The sequence below is a fragment of the Saimiri boliviensis genome, chromosome 21, assembly GCF_048565385.1.
Source record: "Saimiri boliviensis isolate mSaiBol1 chromosome 21, mSaiBol1.pri, whole genome shotgun sequence".
NCBI lineage: Eukaryota > Metazoa > Chordata > Mammalia > Primates > Cebidae > Saimiri > Saimiri boliviensis.
The window spans coordinates 17401383-17422167 of record NC_133469.1 but is presented as its reverse complement, the minus strand read 5'-3'; the positions used below and the strand labels follow the sequence as shown (position 1 = coordinate 17422167).

At 46.9% G+C, this 20785-nt stretch overlaps 1 protein-coding gene across 4 annotated transcripts in view; it reads right to left on the bottom strand.

The window, feature by feature from the left end:
- Positions 1 to 20785, bottom strand: part of LARGE1 (LARGE xylosyl- and glucuronyltransferase 1) — a 616984-nt gene that overhangs the window by 52279 nt on the left and 543920 nt on the right. For all 4 annotated transcript variants that reach the window (XM_074390818.1, XM_039463163.2, XM_074390817.1 and 1 more), the window contains one exon: positions 11808 to 11963. In XM_074390818.1, the coding sequence (XP_074246919.1) occupies positions 11808 to 11963 (156 nt within the window). The remainder of the gene's footprint in view (positions 1 to 11807; positions 11964 to 20785) is intronic.

Here is a 20785-nt window from a genome sequence, read left to right as displayed (position 1 = left end):
AGCTGGGTGAGTGACCTAAACTTTCTGAGCCTCAGAGTCCTCAGCTCTAAAATGAGGGTGACAATACTCACTACCCTAGAAGGTTATAGAAGATTCTAAAAGATGCTGCATATAGAGAAACAGAGGTGGAAGAAAAGATGCAACAGATGTCACTTATCATCATGCTATTATCACAGGAAAGGGAGATACCTGGGTCCCTGAAGACACCTATGTGGACTGTCCTTTTTGTCCTCAAACCTCACCCGAAGGAGACTGAATGGCAAGGGCCTGGTGGGCAGGAATATTTAATGAATATGAGAGCTCCCCTGGCCTTCTCCTTGAGGGCCTCAAATATGCCTATAAACCGTAATGTTGCCTCCCAGGAGAAAACGTGACCAACTGCTATGCTCCTAACCTCCCTCACCCATACTGCAGAAAAGCACAAGGAATTATCCCCCACTGGAGAATACACATCTCCAGAATTCTGTGCAAGAGCAGGGTTGGCTTTTGTCTGTCTTTGGTTTTGGTCTCTGTTTTAATACTTTCAGAAGAATGAATGGCTTCCAGTTCAATGAAGAGGCGAGTGGAAATGTGTGTGGTTATGAGTGTGGTAGGCAAATGTGTGCGGAGAAATGGGCCCTTTTTTGAGGAGGCTTTAAACAAGTAGCTGGTCCTCACCATGGGAGAAAGAGCATCAGTGAGTGGAGGGTGAGAAACACATGTGTATATGGGGGTTTCTCATCCCGTTTATTGACTGATTAGTTGATTGACTGAGATGGAGTCTTGCTCTATTGCCCAGGCTGGAGGGCAGTGGCATAATCTCGGCTCACTGCAACCTTCACCTCGCCAGGTACAAGCGATTCTCCTGCCTCAGCCTCCTGAGTAGCTGGGATTACAGGCACTCACAACCATGCCTAGCTAATTTTTGTGTTTTCAGTAAAGACGGGGTCTCACCATGTTGGCCAGGTTGGTTTTGCACTCCTGACCTCAGATGATCCTCCTGCCTCAGCCTCCGAAAGTGCTGGGAATACAGGCGTGAGCCACTGCGCCTGGCCTCTTCTCCCACTTATATGCCCACAGAGGTACATACCCTTGAGTTGCGGGAAAAGACATTTCTAGGTAAATGGCTCCAGGAATCACTTTCCAAAAAGCATCCATATGGTGACTTCCTAACAGCAGGAGCTGTATCCCCTTCATTTCTGAACCATCTGAACCTGAACCTAAAATATCCAGGTTCTACATCCAATGTTAATGAAGATTTCCTGAGTGGTGGATTCAAAGGTGAATTTTATTGGCTTCTTTATACTTTTCTGCAGTTAATTAATTCCCTGCAATTTTCTCAAATGAGCTAATGCATGTAAAGTGGTTTGTAAGCTCTTAAGTGCTACAGAAACCTAAGCAGTGTGGTTATGATTATATCATGTACCTTTTCAAATTCTAATCTAGGTTTGCTTATTGCTGACTGCGTGGCTGATGTTATCCATCTTGGATATTCAGCAAGCCTTTGCTGGATGTGCTCAGCCCCTGCATGTTAGGAGACGGAGCACAGATCAACGGAGGTGCTCGCAGAACTGCCAAAGTACACCTTGCCCTAGTGGGACTGGCTAGGGCAGTCCTGGGAAGAGGCCGCCTCCAGCTCTAAACATCATGGAACCAGTAATAGGATTCGGTGGCTTCCACATTCCAGGCTCACCTGTAGCTCTTGCAGTGTTTACAGGGTATTATCTAGGGAATAGTGTCATTTACCAACCACAGTGTGTACTGCAGAAATTCAGGTATGCTGTCAGACATACCTGTCCACAGGACTCTGGGCCAACCAGATGCCATCCTTGAAGTTTCACAGTCATTTCTCATCTATGTGGCGCTTTGCACCTTGATCCAGCTAATATGATCTGGATACCTACCACGTGACAGGCGCAATGCTAAATGTTTTCAGGTGCATTGCTTCATCAATTTAATCCTTCAGCACACATCTCTGTTGTACAAAAAAAGGAAACTAAGGCTTAGGAGCTTTCAGTAATCTGCTTCAGCAAGCGAGAAGCAGCCCGGGGCGGGAATCCAGTCTTCCAGTCTCAAACCAGGGACATTTCACAACACAATTACGTCTTCCCAGGGGATGGATGTGAGAATCAGATGAGATAGTGGGAGACATAATGTTCTGTGAATGAAGCAGGGCATGAAAAAGTGTGGTCCCAATGCAGGAAAAACACAAAATGCGGGGGAGGGGAAAAACACTCAAAAATAGAAGGAAACACATTACAATGTTAACAAAGATTTTCTGAGTGGATTCACAGATGAATTTTATTGGCTTCTTAAACTTTTCTATAGGTAACTAATTCTCTGCAATCTTCTCAATGAGCTAATGCATGTAAAAGTGCTTTGTAATCGGGAAAGTGCTACACCAGGCGTCCCTAAACTATGGCCCGCCTAGGGGCCGCATGCGGCCCCCTGAGGCCATTTATCCGCCCCCCCACCGCACTTCAGGAAGGGGCACCTCTTTCATTGGTGGTTAGTGAGGGGAGCACAGTATGTGGTGGCCCTCCAACGGTCTGAGGGACAGTGAACTGGCACCCTGTGTAAAAAGTTTGGGGACGCCTATGCTACACAAACCTAAGCAAAGTGGTTATGATTATATTACGTACCCTTTCAAATTCGAAGCTAGGCTTACTTATTCCTGTGTGGCTGATGTTATATTAAGGGGAAGACTCTAGCAGTTTAGAAACTGCCTCCTTGGCTAGATGCGGTGGCTCATTCCTGTAATCCCAGCACACTGGGAGGCCGAGGCGGGCAGATCACCTGAGATCAGGAGTTCAAGACCAGCCTGGCCAACACAGCAAAGCTCAGTCTCTACTAAAAACACAAAAGTTAGCTGGACGTGGTGGTAAGCGCCTGTAATCCTAGTTACACAGGAGGCTGAGGCAGGAGATTAGCTTCAACTCAGCAGGAAGAGGCTGCAGTGAGTTGAGATTGTGCCACTGCACTCCAGCCTGGGCTATAAAGCGAGACTCCATCTCAAAAAAAAAAAAAAAAAAAAAAGAAAAAAGAAACTGCTTCCTTTTCACCCAGGGTTTGGGTGAGAGCCACGGGGCCGGAGGGAGTATTGCATTAACAGGGTCTGAATGCTACTGTACTCAGCTCTCTGGCCACTGCCATAGGGAACAGAGGGTTCCTGACGAGGGAGGCACAGAAACAAAAGACAGATTTCTCCCGAGATAAAATGCATTTGCTAAATTGCTTCTTTGGGCAGCCAGCTGAGGCACAGGGAGATTTGGACTCAAGGGAAAATGGCCCTTTAAGCAGTTTGCATTTATTTCTCCTCATCCTTAAGGGCAGTGGCCTAGATTGACCTTTTCGGCTGCCAGAAATGATGGCTGGTTATGCCCAAGGATCCAGAGGGAGAACAAGTGTATCCCTGGGCTCTGGCCTTAGAGACTTCTGTTCACGGCTGGGCAAACTAAGGAGGGAGATGATGGGGTTAACTGAAAGCAAGACCCGACTGTCTCTGACACTCATTTTATACGTGACCTTGAGAAAGTCATGTCTATGAATAGTGAGACAAAGGGTTTAGGCTTCATAAAGTGACTCTCAAGGATCACGCACACCCCATACCCACCAATATCCAGATTCTCCTTTCTCCCTGGGCACAGAGCTAGGCTGTATTTCTGGCCTCTTTGCAGTTAAGAATAACTCCGTGATAGAGCTCTGGCCAGTGGAGTCTGGAAGGCTCTAGCTAGTACAGACACCACTCTCAAGCCTCGCTCAGGCACAAGCCTTGTTCACTTTCTTTTCCTGGCTGATAGCCTGAGTAGGAGAATTCTGTAGAGCAGGCTGGGGTCCTTTGGCAGAGCCATGAGATGGAAGGAGCCTGGGTCCTTCAACCTGCAGAAAAGCTACCTGCCAATCATGAACACCTGTTTGGACTTTCTGCAAGTAATAAAATTCCAGCAGGTTGAGTCACATTGCAGCTGTTTGTGCCACCTTAACAGGCACACCTGAACACTTGTGGCCTGTAAGTAATGGAGACAGTACGATGAACAAAATAAGGTGTCTTGGAGGCCACCGTTTCTTTCTTCTTGTGACACCCCTCCTTCTGATGTCTTGGGGCAATGTGCAAAGTCACCGATGGATAAATTACCACTCAAGCATGTTGCTTTGCGCGTCGACTTTTTGGTGCCTTCGTATCCACTTATTTCATTTTTGCTCCTCCCCAGGACTTGTAAGAGACAGGCAAGGCTACCCTTAGGGCCCTCAGTTGACAGATGAGAGCATGAGGTACTCAGAGAAGCTGGGACTCCAACTCTGGTCTCCTTAAACCTAGCCCAAGCTTGTCCCTCTGGTTTCCACAAAGCACTTACATTTTATTAAGCCACGGACAGACAGAAACGGCTCACGACCTCCCTTGTTGTCTGCTGTGTGTATTAATCAACAAGTTCCAGGAAGTCAAAGCATTTTTTACTAAGAAAACCAAACCATGGATCATTTTCATTCTCTCAGTACAGCAGGGGGCTGCATTCCGGACTGTTCAGTGAAGGTTCGGAGAGGGTCTGCCCACCCCTGACCTACACTTGGAGGGGATAAAAAAGGAAAAGCCTCGGTCTCCTCCCTCCCAGTTATCAGTACTAATCCATGCATCACAAACAATTCGGAGGCTCTCATTTTGTGCCAAATCTTGTGCTAGGAATGCGGAGTGAGCTCCCGTTTCTGCACTGGTATTGTTGCTGTGGTCTAGGAGAGGCAATGAAGCCAGCCACTAATCACACACACAGTGCAATTGCAACATAAACCTTCATTCTGTGGGGCCTTTGCCATCTGCCACACTGCTCCAAGCTCCTGGCTTGTCTTACCTTATTTATTCCTCTTAAGTCTATCAGGTCTGAATAATTGATTTCCATCTTACAGATGCGAAAACTGAGGTGCAGGGACTTTAGGCAGATCACCTGAAATCCCACAGCTGGCAGTCCTGGGATTTCACATGAGGCAGCCTGATTCCAGGAATGCCTTCTTACCAATAGCACCAGTGAGACGCCACTTGAGAGAGGGAGGTCTAGCAGAAGAAAGAGGCAGCGCGGGAGCTGCTGTATAGCCAGGGGAGGCCCAGCAGCTGGCACGTGCAGAGATGGCAACCAGCACCTAGAGGGTGAAACGGGGCTCTGTGGAAGCTGGAGCCGCACAGGATTGAAGCAGCCAGGCCACAAGAGGAAACTGTGGCCCACACTTGTGTCCACTGAGTTTCTTATCTCACAGCTCCTCTTCCCTTCACAGCCTCTCTCTGGAGTTTAACACATCCCTGCACGGTCCGTGGAGACCGGCTGTGAGCAGCCCAGCCTGTCTCAGGGTTCCGGATGCTGTCCGTCCCGGGCTCTGCTGCCTGCTGCGTGACTGAAGAGCTGGCGACGTGTGGCCCACATGTGAGAGCAGGAATGCATTCCGGGCTTTCTCCAGGGATTTTCTGAGATACAGCTGTTTCCACAGAGCCATCTGTTTCTTGGCATTGCCTTGCAGGGTGACGCCATAAAGCGTTTATAGAATCTGTTTTATATGTGTCTTATTTTTAACTTCTAATTGAGGTGACGCTGTTGGCTTAGTGTCGCGGAACATGGCCTATCACCTTCACAGAGTGAGAGACGTGAGCTTGGAAGCCTTCTTCATTTCAGAGGTGATGCAGTGATCTCACAGCAGTTACCAGAGTGGGTATCCAAGGCGGGCTTTCTGGAACATACTCGTAATAACTGCCTAGGTTGTATAGCACTTTGAATACTTTAGCCCCTTTAACTCTCCTCACGTAGCCTGGTGTGGGTTCATTTACTGACCATTGTACAGATGGGAAAACCGAGGTTCATGTAAGACTAGAGGTATGCCTGAAGTCCAAGATCTGGTCTAGGGCCATAGGGTCTTCTTGTTCTGTCACCCAGACTAGAGTGGGGTGATGCCATCTCGACTCACTGCAGCCTCGACCTCCCAGGCTCAAGTGATCCTCCTACCTCAACCTTCTGAGTAGCCAGGCAGGACCACAAGGCATGTGTGTTTTGCTTATTTTTCGTAGAGACAAGGTCTTACTATGTTGCCTGGGTTGGTCTCAAACTCCTGGGGCTCAAGTGATCTTCCTGTCGCAGCCTCTCAAAGTGCTGGGATTACAGGTGTGAGACACCACGCCCAGCTTGGGCCAAATTTTTAAAGTGGGGGGATGTTTCTGGTGCACCACAAATGCTTCAAGAAAAGGACTTGTTGGCTGGGCATAGTAGCTCACGCCTACAATCCCAGCACTTTGGGAGGCTGAGGTGGGTGGATCATGAGGTCAGGAGTTCAAGACCAGAACAGCCATGATGGTGAAACCCCGTCTCTACTAAAAATACAAAAAACTTAGCTGGGCGTGGTGGCAGGCACCTGTAATCCCAGCTACTCAGGAGACTGAGGCAGAGAATTGCTTGAATCCAGGAGGCGGAGGTTGCAGTGAGCTGAGATCGTGCCACTGTACTCCAGCCTGGGCAGCGACAGAGCAAGACTGTCTCAAAAAAAAAAAAAAAAAAAAAAAAAAAAAGAAAAGGCCTAGTTCTAGTTCATTTGTTCAACAAGATTTATTGAGCATGTATCAGGTGCCAGGCACTCTCTAATGAAGATATATTGATGAATAAAACAGATAAAAAGCCCTGTAGTCACAGAGCTTACATTCTAGTGGGTAGAGACATAATCAACAAAAATAAATAAGTCATGAATATATTAGTGATACGTACTATGGAGAAAAATGAAGGAGCCCTGGAGAGAGGAAGTGCTGGGATATGGGGCAGGCATTGCAATTTTAGATAGGAGAGTATTTTAAATAGTTGTAGAGAGACCACTCAAGTCTGAATCAGGCCCTGATAATGGCTTCAGCTCCGTCACCAAACCTGTTCTGTGTATTCACTTGTTTGAGCCTTTATTTCCTTCTGTATCAAATGGAGATAACAGTCACTATCTTGAAAGGTTAGTGAAAGACTAAGAAAACTATATCTGTATAACAATTAGGAGAATTGTGGAATAACCTGGATATATGTAATAATATAAGTTACTATTATACTGATATGACATACACAGCTACATCCATTTGGAAAGCACTTCTTTGTCTTGTTGCTTTAGAGTTAAGTAGACCTGGTTTCCAATCTCGGCCCCAGGACTTAGGAGTTGTATGGCTTTGAACAAGTCAACCATTTCTTTGAAGCCTTCCTTTCCTTATCTGTGAAATATGACTCCTAATGCTTCCCTACCTTTGTAGTGAAGATTAAAGTTGTATTTCGGTTTCTCTTTCCCTGCAGAAAATTTCCAACTCCCAAAAGCTAGAAGCAAGCAGAGAAAGATCTTGGAAAAGCATAAAGAGCTGTGCTCATGCAGAAGACACCAGAGTGACTAATACCTATCCTAGGGATACCCAGCAGGCTTTGGTTCCCTGCTATCACTAGGAGGCTAGGAGATCAACACTGATTACTTAGAGTGCTGTCTTGGGGGTGGGATAATGGAGTTGGGCCTAGGAGAATAATGCAGTCATCAATTAGTGATGTCTGCTGTGGACAGGGGATGGAGACAATGGCTGCTGACTTAATACGTTCAAAAATTCATTGGTGTCCAGTCTTCCTATTTTTTTTTTTTTTTTTTTTTTACTTTGTGGATGTTCTAGCTTTTAACGTAACAACAGATCATTCTTTTTTTTTTTTTTTGAGGTGGAGTTTCACTCTGGTTGCCCAGGCTGCAGTGCAGTAGCACCATCTCAGCTCCTGCAACCCCCACCCCTCCAGGGTTCAAGTAATTTTGCCACTCAACACGCCCAGCTAATTTTTGTATTTTTAGTAGAGACGGGGTTTCACACTGTGTTATTCAGGCTGGTCTTGAACTCCAGACCTCAAATGATCCACCCATTTTGGCCTCCAAAAGTGCAGAGATTACAGGTATGAGCCACCACACCTGGCCCAGATCATTCTTTTACCATCAGTCTTTCTAAATTAAATACCTTTTTTCTGGGGGGGGGGAGGGGAAGGGCGGTACGTTGGCTACCTTGGAAAGAAGGAACAAGGAGGTAAGCCAAGAAAGGGTTGTTCTGAAGCCGATAAACAGAAAGTGACAGCTGTCAGAAAGGAATCCTCATAAAGAGCAGTGAATAGTCTGGAGCCATTCCCTGCCCAGATAACAGTATCTCTTCTCCTCTGGCCAACCCCCTCACTTCCTCCAGCCTTTTCAATACAACCTTAGTCAACAAAAATTGTAAACTGAGTTGAATACTAAACTCAGTTTAGTATTTGCTTACTAAAGGAAGGGCATATACTTTAGCAGCAAGGTTTCTTGTCCAAATTAGTTAAAAATGATCTATTTTAATGGCTTTGCATTTTAAAAAGATGAGGTTCCTTTAGTTGGAAATTCTCTTTGGTGGAGCAAGGCCCTCTTGACTATAAAGCATCACCCTACAAATACGAGTTTTGCTATGTTGGCCAGGCTGGTCTCACAGAGGGATGGCGTTCCCACCAATGGAAACAGCAAGCAGGAAGGTCCTATGGTGAGCCTGGAATGTGAAAGGCACTAAAAGGAGGTGGGTGTGGCCCATGCAGAGTGCTCAAGCGCGAGGGGAGAGCCATGGTGACTGCCTAGAGCAGGCTGCTCTCATTCATCAGCCTCCTGGGCCTGGACAGACCTTCCTCTTGGCATCTCTAAGAGTTGTGAAGCAGCAGGCCACTTACATACAGGAGCGGGTCCAGTCTCTAAGTTCAACCCCCGTGCTCTAAGTGGCTCCCGGCAGCTGGCCAGCATTCACACCTTCTTACTGAGCAAATAAATATGGTCACAGATTCCAAGAAAGACCACCCATGACTTCCTCACCTCAATGATCCCCCCAGGAGAAGGAGATGGTAGAAAAGCTGGCCAGTCACTTATAAAAGGAGCCCCATTTTTTATGACACTGAGCAGCATGGCATGGGAGCACACCGATACGGATGACTACTGACGGCTTCATCCTGCAAGGCTTTTTATTGGAGGCTTCTCCATGGAGTGGGGGAAAAAATGAGATAGGAGAAGAGTTTCCATTTAATGTTTGGAAAAATGTGCCGCTTGGGCACTCCACTCTTGATGATGACAAATACTGACACAAGCAAACAGAACTGGAGGAGAAACCGAAAGAACAGTGTTTGCTGAAACCTCTAAGTGCTTCCCAGAATCTGAAAGAGTTCAAGGGTTTAATGGTTTTTTCCCACTATCACCAGATGTGAAGGAGGGGAGACGCTGAGAAGGTGATGGGGAGAAGGGCCGGAGCCAGCAGTGACCCACTGTGACTTGGGGACCCAGTAACAGAGGAGCAGGGTGCACTGTGACCAGGACCATCCTCATAAAAGGCCAGGTAAGCACATGCCTCTGGTCCTTCCATAGGTGCCCTGCCTGCCATTGGGAGCCTAAAATAATTCTCACTACATCCAAAATAACCATAAAAACAGCAACAACAACAATAATAATAAATCAAAATTCTGACACTTTTTTTTTGAGAGGGGGACTTGCTTTGTCACCCATGCAGGAGTGCAGTGGCATGATCTTGGCTCACTGCAACCTCCGCCTCCTGGGTTCAAGTGATTCTCCTGCCTCAGCCTCCCAAGTAGGTGGCATTACAGGCATATGCCACCACGCCCAGCTCATTTTTTTGTATTTTAAATAAAGACAGGGTTTTGCTCTATCGTCCAGACTAGTCTTGAAATCCTGACCTCAGGGGATCCACCCTCCTCGGCCTCCCAAAGTGCTAGAATTACAGGCGTGGGCCGCCATGCCTGGCCCTAAAATTCTGCCTCTTTAGCCCAATGTACAACCTACCAGCCTGCCTCCCTGAGCCCTCCCTGTCCCCCAGCTCCGGGGCACACTGGCCATCCTTCTAGTTCCTACCCACAACCTGTCATGCCTCAGGGGCCTTTGCACCAGCTACATCCTCCACTAGGAATATGCCCCCCTTGCTCTTCTATGGCAAGCTTGTTCATATCATTTAGGTTTCAGATTCAACGTCACCTCCTCATAGAAATCCTCAAACCAGTGGAGCTGCTCAGCTGCTCAGTAATACACTGCGATGTCGCAGCTACCACTGAACCATCTTTTTTTTTCTGATACTTGAGTTAATTAACTGTGTCTCCTCCACCAGAATATAAATATCGTGAGATCAGGAACCAAAGTCCCTTTTCGCCTATGAATACTCAGTGTGCAGAATAAGTAGAAGGTCCTCAGTAAATGTTTGCTGCCTAAATGAATGAACCAGATACTTCTGTGTCTAATACTAAGGGTCAAGGAAAGTGCAGAGTCCAAATATTTACTGAGCATCTAACACAGAGCCAGCACCTAGCTAGGTGCTTTGCATGCAACTTCTCAGCTACTTTCAAAAACCCCATGTAAGTTTCTTTTCCTTTTTGAGACAGAGTCTCACTCTGTTATCCATGCTGGAGTGCAGTGGCATGATCTCAGCTCACTGCAACCTCTGACTCCCGGGTTCCAGCGATTCTCCTGCCTTGGCCTCCCATGTAGCTGGGATTATAAATGCCCGCCACCACACCTGGCTAATTTTTATATTTTTAGTGGAGGCAGGGTTTCACCATGTTGGCCAGGCTGGTCTCGAACTCCTAACCTCAGGTGATCCGCCCACCTCGGCCTCCCAAAGTGCTGAGATTACAGGCGTGAGCCACCGCACCTAGCCCCACAAAAGTTTTTATTTCCCATTTGACAGTTGAGGAAAGTGAGGCACAGAGGTTGAGTCACTTATCTGAGGTCACACAGGTAGTTACTGAAAGGAATTAAAGCCAAACGCAGGTCGGCCTGACTCCACATGCCCTGCTTCTTCTGTTAAAGGGCCTCTTCTCACAGTCTCACAAAAAACTGACAATCAGTCTCAACGCTGCTCCTTGTTTGTTGCGAGACTGTGGGCAACCTGCCTAATCTCGCTGTGCCTTAATTTATTCAACTCTAAAAAGTGTGTTTCAGCCAGGCATGGTGGTTCACATCTGTAATCCCAGCACCTTAGGGGCAGATCACAAGGCCAGGAGATCGACACTATTCTGGTTAACACAGCGAAACCCCGTCTTTACTAAAAATACAAAAAACTAGCCGGGTGTGGTGGCGCACAGCTATAATCTCAGCTACTCGGAAGGCTGAGGCAGGAGAATCGATTAAACCTGGGAAGTGGAGGTTGCAGTGAGCTGAGATTGCACCACTGCACTCCAGCCTTGGTGACAGAGCAAGACTCCCTCTCAGGAAAAAAAAAAAAAAAAAATGTATAATATATATATATATATAAAAGGTAAGTTTCTATGAACACCAAATGAGACACAACATATGAACAAATTACAAACTATAAATGGTGAAGGAATGGGAACAGTTGTCATAGCCTATAGCTGTGGCGGTGACTTAGTGTCTGCCTAACACTGTCTTCACCCAACCATGCTGACCCCTAAAGGAGCCATTTACTCATAAGCCAATGTTTCCCCATGTACTGACTACGTCGAATCCCAGGTCTCTCATGTGGATATCATGTCCACAAAAACGCTGGAGGTTCCTGGCTATGAGAGACACTTATCTTTCATTCACTGGCGGTTTCCCTCGTTGTGCCCTCTGCTTAGAAACTCACTTCTGACCTCACCTCCTCTGGGCCAAATGTACCTTGTCTGCATCCACAGGGATCAGCCTTCAAGGGAACCGCTGATGTACCTGTCTCCCCCACCAGACACAATGCCACCAATGACATCATGTTCATCTACGTCCTGCCCTACACAGAGCCCGGCACGGGGGACATCCTTGCTGGATGAGTAGAGAAGCCGCCCCTTCCCTGGTGAGCCTTGTGGGCCACTTACATTTTCACTGTTGACATCAGCCTCACTGGGGCAGCCAAACAGTTCCCGCCTCAGAAGGTTCCCGTCGTACTCCAGGAAGGTCAGGTAGAGGTTGCGAAAAAACTCCACGTGCTTGTTCTTCACCCGGAGCTTCTTGGGGGAGTTCCAGTGAATGACCTGGCAGGGAGATAAGGAGGCAGGCAGGTGGGAGAGGACCCTCACACATGTAGGAAGCCGCAGCTCGGCACTGGGCTAAGCATGATTTGAGGGTCTGTTCGTTCACTCATTCAACATTGTGGTAGAGTGGTTATGAGAATGGGCTCTGAGGCCAGGTCAGATGGGATCAAACCCTGACTCTGCTCTATGTAGTCCTTTAATGTTGTGCAAGTGACTGAATCTCTGTGCCTCCATTTCCCCATCTGTGAAATGGGAATAATCTGTGCCAGTTACCACATTGTTATCTCTGCTCCCTAAGATGGGATGCTTAGGCCACGACTCTGCAAACCCCATTTCTGCTTGGCCGCCTGCTCCCAGTATCTGCTGCCCACAAGGGGCATGACTAGGACATCAAGGGTCTGGAAGAAGAGAAAGGCACTCGCTCCTCCTGTTGCTTCTTGTCCTTGTGGGATCACCCTAGTCCCATTTTTCCAGCCCAGCAGTGGCAACTCTTTCCTGTAGCAGCAGGAAAAATCCATTTTGCAGTTTTCCCCACACTCAGAACATGCTACGCAGTCCCTGCTTCTCAGCCCAGTGATGCTGCCTCTGGAAATGGCTGGTGACCCCATCCTAGAGGTCTGAGTCCTGGCCCCAGGTTTTCATCATTTCCACCTCTTCTCCCATTCCTTCAGCTCTAGGGTAGTGCTTCTTGAACCAACTGAACACTTTATGCTTAATAACTATTTTTAAAGATTAAATTCTCTGTTCAAATTGCTGTGGTGTCTGCCTCTAGCCAGGATGTTGAATGATACAGTGTCTCATAAAGCTTTTTGAAATACAAGCAAGTTCGTGCCTATGAAGCATGCAAATACTGCCTAGCACGTGGTAAGGGCTCAAAAGATGCTGGTTCTGACTGAGTGCCTAGAGTACACAGGGCTGGGAAGTCGCCAGAGGCATGGGACACTGGGGCCCTCCCTTGGCACACTCACGGTCAGTTGGGGAAAAGTATCTACAAACAGGTCATTCGAATGTGATAATGGAGAGAGGATCAAAAGAAATAAGAAGCCAAGCATGGTGGCTCACGCCTGTAATCTCAGCACTTTGGGAGGCTGAGGTGGGCAGATCACCTGAGGTCAGGAGTTCGAGACCAGCCTGGCCAACACGGGGAAACCCCGTCTCTACTAAAAATACAAAAATTAGCTGGGCGTGGTGGCAGGCACCTATAATCCCAGCTACTCAGGAGGCTGAGGCACGAGAAATTGCTTGAACCCAGGAGGTGGAGGTTGCAGTGAGCTGAGATCATGCGAGTGCACCCCAGCCTGGGACACAAAGCGAGACTCCAGCTCAAAAAACAAAAAAGAAGAAATGTGAGCTGAAGAATGACCAGAGAAGTATCAAAGAAGATGATGCCTATGCTAGAGTTTGAGGGAGACAGGGCCTGGGGCAGAAGAAAGATGTGGGGTGGGGTGGGGTGTCTCATTTAGAACATGAGAACCCAAATGCTTTAGCTGGAACACAAGGGATGGAAAGATGTGGGGAGGTGCGGCTGGTAGTGGGGTCGTGGGGTCAGGCCCTGGACCGACCCGTGCTCAGCACTCAGACTGTAGGCACTGCAGAAATTCAGGAGGAGGAATATCCGTAACTCCAGGTTTCAGAAACATCAGTCTGATTATAACGGGGAAGACGCAAGTCGCAGGGTGGGAGACAGAAACCTGGAACCTGGGATGACAGTGATGAGTCCGTTGTAACATCTGGTCACGAGAAAAGGCCTTGGGGACATTTGGTTGGAGAGACTAGATATGCACAAGAAAAACAGACCTGGGAAAAGCAATAAAATATTTACAGACTATTAATTTGTTTATGACACAGTCATAACGAAGCGCACGCTCACTGCAGCCTCGACCTCCTGGGTTCAGGTGACCCTCCCACCTCGGCCCCCTGAGTATTTGGGACCAGGCACATACCACTATGCCCATCTAATTTTTGTATTTTTTTTTTTGTAGAGATAGGGTTTCGCCATGCTGCCCAGGCTGGTCTCAAACTCCTGGGCTCAAGTGATCCTCCCACCTTGGCCTCTCAAAGTGCTGGGATTATAGGTGAGTGACCATGCCTGGCCTAGAATACTTAATAGTACTGAACTTTGTTCCAAGAAAGTACTTTAATTATTAATAATGTTAGTATTAAAATGATTCATTATTACTACAGAATAACCGTGATCAGTAAAACATACTTTGCATTTGTTTATTTCATACTCATAATGGGCCTAACGGGCAGCACTATTATGAGCTCCATTTTACAGAAGAGGAAATAGAGGCACAGATAGACTCTGTAGTTTGCCTGTGGTCACAGAACTTCTGTGGTTTGGAACCTCTGAAGCCTGGCTCCAGAGTCCACCTGTTACACTTCTCACTGCGCCTGCACCATGTCTGAGATCAGCACACAGGGACCGAGAACAGAGGACTGGGCCAGGCACATGGGCTCTCCCAGCTGAGCCACATGAGCCGAACCCTGAATGACGGGTGGAGGCAACACCTACAGCATCTGCAGCACCTACAGTCTGAGTGTCTCACGGGGACAGGGAGAGTCCAGGTGAGGGAAATCACACAGTATCAGAAACAGCTAAGCCAGAAAAGACCCCAAGGGGGCCGCGCTGTGATGGGGACCCTGGTGATAAATGATCATATTCTCAATGTCCTTCAGCAGACACCAAGGCAAGGCTGAGCCCAGTGCAATGGCATGAATACCTGAGCACAGTCCCCAGAGAACCCTCCATGGGACACCTGTGACAGGAAAGGGAAGCCTGTACTGAGTGGCCACTGTTCATGCCCTTGGCTGGGAGCCTTCTCCTGGGGGGCTCACCCATGGGTTGAACACTTCACCAGCAGTTTTATATTCACTGGCTGCTTTTAGTCCACACAATGACCCTAGCAAGGCATGCAATCATAGAGAGGAAGAAACGGTGAAAAAGTGACTTGCCTATGGCCACCTAGCTGGTAAACCTGGGAACCAGGCTTCAGACAGAAGCATGTCTGATTCCCAGGCCCACGTTCTTTCCTCTGTAGAGTGGAGGACAGAAGCCAAGCTTTTACAGAGGAAACAAAATCGCCTTTCCCTCAGTAGCCCCCTGCTGCCCTTACTCCCCTCTCTGGGGGAGTTGAACAGTGTATCAAATGTAATGGACTGTCTCCCACTCCTCCAGAAAGTTCACATGTCAAAAGCCTAATTGCCAAGGTGATGACATTAGGAGGTGGGATCTTTGAGAAGTCGTTTGGTCACAAGGGAAGAACCCTTAGGAGCGGTATTAGCGCCCTTAGAAGAGAGACCCCAAAGTACTCCCTTGCTCACTTCCACCACGTGAGGATAGATGGAAAATGTACCAACTACGAACTGGAAAGCATACCCTCACCAGACACTGAATCTGCCAGCGCCCTAACCTTGGACTTCGCAGCCTCCAGAACTGAGAAATAAACATCCAGCAGCCAGAGAGGACTAAGATACTGAGGGAAGGAACTGGGTGTCCACAGCTCAGTCGCTTCCTCATTCCCTCCTTTGGTTGAGTTCTGTCTCTGTGAGTCTACAGCAGGGTCCAGAGCTGCCATCTGAAGAGAGGACTGGAAGACCCAGCTCCGTCTGCCCTCTGTTTTGGGAATGTGCATTAGCAATACTCATTGAAGATGGCTGGATAAATACGGCTCTAGAAGACCAGTTTTCTCTCTCATGGCATAATGAATAATGGGAAACCTGTTTGGTTCCCCCACAACCTTCCATAACCAACAATGATAACGTATCCAGAGAAAGAACTGTGGACCTCAGACCAGCTGAGGTTTGAATCCCAGCTATGCTCTTTACTTAGCTGGGATTGGACAACTCGTTTCTCTTCTTGGAACCTATTTCCTCAAGTGCAAGGAGGGGATCAGCAAGCCTGACAAACTAGGTAAGAGAGTTAAACAAATGCCCAGCTCAGTGCCTGTATGTCAGAGAGGCTCCGTAAGTGTGCGTTTCCTTCCATCTCAAAGATGGGGCAGGGAAGGAGGAGTTCCGCCCTCCTTTCTCCTTCCTGCCAGCATCAGTCAGGAAGCAAGCACTCAGCATTCAGGGGGGAACAGAGAGGGCTGGCAGGAATGAAACTACTTGATGAGGCTTACATTTCAGGGAAGAATGAGTATGCAATGTGTGGTTGTCTTCTCGTGCCTTTTCAAGGGTAGGAGAGGAAAGACTCTCTCCTGAGAACACATTCAATCGGCATTAAGAAGATCCTTGGCCATGCATTAAAATAACTGCATGTGGGCTGCTGTCACTCACACCCAGTGGGGATCGTGTCTTCTCTGCGAATGATTCCGGTGCTTGCCAAGTGCTGAGCCAGCAGGAAGGCCGACGGATGTGGATCTGACTGAGGAAATGTAAGCTTCCTCAACAGGGAGAAACTTAAACTAAGTCAAAAGAAGGGCTGGCCTATGGGCCCCCAGACTAACAAAGCTTCATGTATTGTGCACAAATCTGCCAGGTTCTTTAGAGGCATGGTCTCACTAAATCCTCCAAACAAGCCCATTTGAATCCCATTGTCCACTTAATGGAGATGGTAAGTGACTTGCCTATATCTCACAGCTTGTAAGTTGCAGAGGTGAGACTGGAAGCCAGCTCTAAAGCTTAAACCTGAGGTTCCTAACTACTATCCCATCTAGTCCTGAAGGGCTGAGCATTTTGCAGATGAGGATAGTGCCCCAGTCTCCCAAAGTGCTGGGATTATAGGCATGAGCCACTGAGTCAGGCCAGGCCAGGGTTTTTTATGTATGTATGTATCCATATACACATATTGGATATTAAATACATAATACCTATTATGTACTTCTCTAAATTGAATGTGATCATGGGATTATAAAGGAAACAAAATAGTTGTCACCTTTTCCTCAACAGCCCCCTACTGCCCTTACTCTCTCCTGCAGGGGTTGAATAGCATTATTAAATGTAATGGACTGTCTCCATTCCCCTCAAAATTCATGAATGTGATCACGGGATCACATTCAATCAAAACAACCTGGTACAGTGATTTCTATTATTATTTCCGTTTTATAGAGGATGAGTCTGACCTCAGACTAGCCCAGGGTGACTAAGTGAGTATGTGTTCAAGCTTAATACAAAATCAGATCTGTCTTGCTCAGTGTATTAGGGTTCTCTAGAGGGACAGAACTAATGGATAGATATATAAAGGAATTTATTATGTATTAACTTACACAATCACAAGGTCCCACAATAGGCTACCTGCAAGCTAAGGAGCAAGGAAGCCAGTCCAAGTCCCCAAACTGAAGAACTTGAAGTGTGATGTTCGAGGGCAGGAAGCATCCAGCACGGGTAAAACAGGTAGGCTGGGAGGCTGGGCCAGTTTCTCCTTTTCACATTTTTCTGCCTACTTTATGTTCAATGGCAGCTGATTAGACTGTGACCACCAGATTAAAGGTAGATCTGCCTTCTCCAGTCCACTGACTCAAATGTTAATCTCTTTTGGCAACACCCTCACAGACACACCTGGGAACAATACTTTGTATCCTTCAATCTCATCAAGTTGACACTCAGTATTAACCGTCACACTCAGAAATCGTTTTCTATTATATCTCATTTAGTCATTCAACATACAGTAAGATGAGCACTGACTTTGTGCCAGACACTAATCTGGGGGCTGTGAATGCGGATATACTCAAGAGAAACCGTAACTCTCTTTCTGAAACTTAAGAACTTATAAAGAGAGGAAGGTAGCACAAAACTGTCCATTTTAAACTTCAAGTATGGTAACGTGCATTTAAAGAGGCTGTTGGTGATTCTTCCTGGGTGGGGTCACATTAAGTGCAAAGAAACCAAGACCCAGAGTGGGAAGGTGGGATTTAGGATTGCCCAGATACACAGGCTGAGCCTCCAGTCTGGCAGGAAGCAGAGCGAGGGAGAATGGAGGTTGCATGCCAGGTGGGCTGCAGGAGCTGCCAAGCATCAGGGGCCCCAGGAGTGTGATCTGATTGGATCTGAAATGCCTATAAAGGCTGAGTGTATGTGCAGACTTGGAGTCAGCCTCTACTGAGCCAGAGAAAATTGACAGAAATTGATTACCGTCCAGGAAACTTAAACATCATCTGGGAAGGCAGCAGAAGTCAATGTGATTAAAGGAGACATGAGAAACGCTATCACCCATCAAGGGCACTGGAAAAAGCAGTTTAAAGGCAGAAACAAGACCTCAGTACAAGGACAAGGCTATGGAAAGAGTTCAGCCGACGCTTCAGTTGCGCTCAGACCCCAGAGGGTTCATTAGAGTAATTAATGGTGCAAAAGAGCAAAGAAATGAGAGCCTGTATCCAAGTGCTAGGTGAGTAAGAGCATGGATCTTATCTCTTCCACATTACTGGGATAAAAAGCATGGAAAACGGGTCTCCATCTCAACACTCCCACAGAATAACACCTAGCCTGACAGGTAAGCCTGCTGCAAACTGCCTCCTACTTAGGATTCCAGCTCTATATCCAGGCTAAAAGGCATTCATGGTATTTCTTAAACCTGTTTCTCATGATGCTGTGCCTTTTCATAAGCTCTTCTCCTTGCTAGAATGTCCTTACTTTCTCTCTACAATGTCTATCTATCTATCTATCTATCTATCTATCTATCTATCTATCTATTCATTCATTCTGAGACAGAGTCTCACTCTTGTCATTCAGGTTGGAGTGCAATGATGCCATCTCAGCTCAGTGCAACATCTGCCTCCCAGGTTTAAACAATTCTTCCCTATCAGCCTCCCCAGTAACTGGGACTACAGGCATGAACCACCACACCTGGCTAATTTTTGGATATTCAGTAGACACAGGGTTTTGCCATGTTGGCCAGTCTGGTCTCAAACTCCTAACGTTAGGTAATCTGCCCACCTCAGTCCCTCAAAGGGCTGGGATTACAGGCGTGAGCCACCTCACCTGGCCTCCTACCTTCTTTTCATACCAATGCCAGCTCATCCCTCATGGCTGAGCTCAAATGCACATCTTCTGCAAAGCTTTCCCTGAATGCTCAGAGTAGAAGGCTGCCTCCTTGCATGTCTCCACCTACAGCCCATTTTTCCTAACATTAATGTTGTTTGTAATTGCAGTGTCCCCGTCCCTGCGAATAAATCATGATCCAAGATCTAAGCCAATCACGATGATCCAAGTCTCCGATTTCCCAGACTACCTTGCAGCCAGCAGATGCACTTAGACCCCAGAGGGTCACCATGTGACCTAGAAATGCCCAGAAAGTTACATAGGGAAGCATTCCATTTCCTAATAAAAAGGTTCATGGGTGGCTAGTGTCTCCTTCTGACTTTACTCACCTTTCTCTCACGAACAGATTTGATGACTAGAACCAGGACAGCCATCCTGTGACCATGAGAGAGGTCAACACACTGTTCTCCTAAGAGCCAATGTCTTTGCCTATTCTAGAATTCTTTGGTAAGAAATTCAAACTCCCTACTTTAAGCCACTGCAAATTTGTTCTGATTCTCATTGTAAGCATTCCTAATCTAACATCTTAGGCAGTCACTAGGTCCTTCCTCAGTGCACTACAGGCTCTTGCAGTTAACTCTATTAGAGAACTCATCGGATGCTTCTTGTAATTATTTATTTACGTATCTGCACCTGGCAGCACTGGGATGTGAATTTCCAGGCTGGCAGGGAACTTGATTTATTATTCTTTTGGAGTGCCACAGTGCCTGACACGTAGTTAGTATTCAGTAGCTGCCCTTTGGTTCAAAAATGGAAATCTAGATGACATTCTCCATAATCCTCACATTCTGTCTGTCTGTGGTAAATCAATTATAAAAGCTCTACTAATGTGGGCTTTGGAATGGAGAAACATATTCCCCTTTTCTTTGTCTAAGGGACAAACACCTTGTCACTTTTTCTTGAAGGAGTTTAAGCTCCTGCTGTTATCCCCTTGTTTGGTATTTCATAGAGAAGGACACTATTTTCACAAGTCCTTTTCTTTGCCATCTTCCATATTATGATGCGTGATAAAAAAGGAGGAGCAGACAAACCTGCAAGCGAGACCCAGCTCCAGCTCTGATCTGCACTTAGTTGCCTGATATCACAGAGACAGCTCCTCATCTGTAGAAGAGGCATAACCACAGCCACCTTGCAAAGCTGTGGTCAATATCAGGACTGATGAAATGATGGACATGAAGGTATACTGCATGTGTTCATTCAGTTACAAAAGACATCTGGTTTAGACTTTGTGAAAGAGTCATCTTACCAGTGAGGAAGGCTGGATGAAAACAGAACCTAAATGGGGGAAGAAGGAGTAAGAAACAATATTTTAAAGAAGGGACTGCAGATTGTCACACAACCTGACGGGCAAACACAGGGAAGGTACAGAAAACTCAGCCCAAAGATAAAAGCTGGACCAGGGGCAGGTTCTCCTCGGTGGACTTCAAGGGGAGACATGAAGAGGGGCTATTCTGAAATACAAGCACTTTAAGTTGGGTTTAAAGTACTGGGCAGACGGGAGGCAGAGGTTGCAGTGAGCCAAGATGGTGCCACTGCACTGCAGCCTGGGCAACAGAGCAAGACTCTGCCTCAAAAAAAAAAAAAAAAAAAAAAAGTACTACACAGAGATCAAGAGTGCTGTTGGGCAGGGGCAAGGTATTGATCCGGTAAGACTTAGGTTCAAATTTTACCACTGCCTTTTCTGTCACCCCAAATTACATACTATAATTGAAACTCTATTTTCTAGCCTCTTAAAAGAAAGCAATACCTGCTGCAGAGGATCAATGAAACAAAAGCTGTAATGGCAATGTTGTAGCTAATTTTTTTTTTTTTTTTTTTTGTCAGCTTGACTGGATCATGGT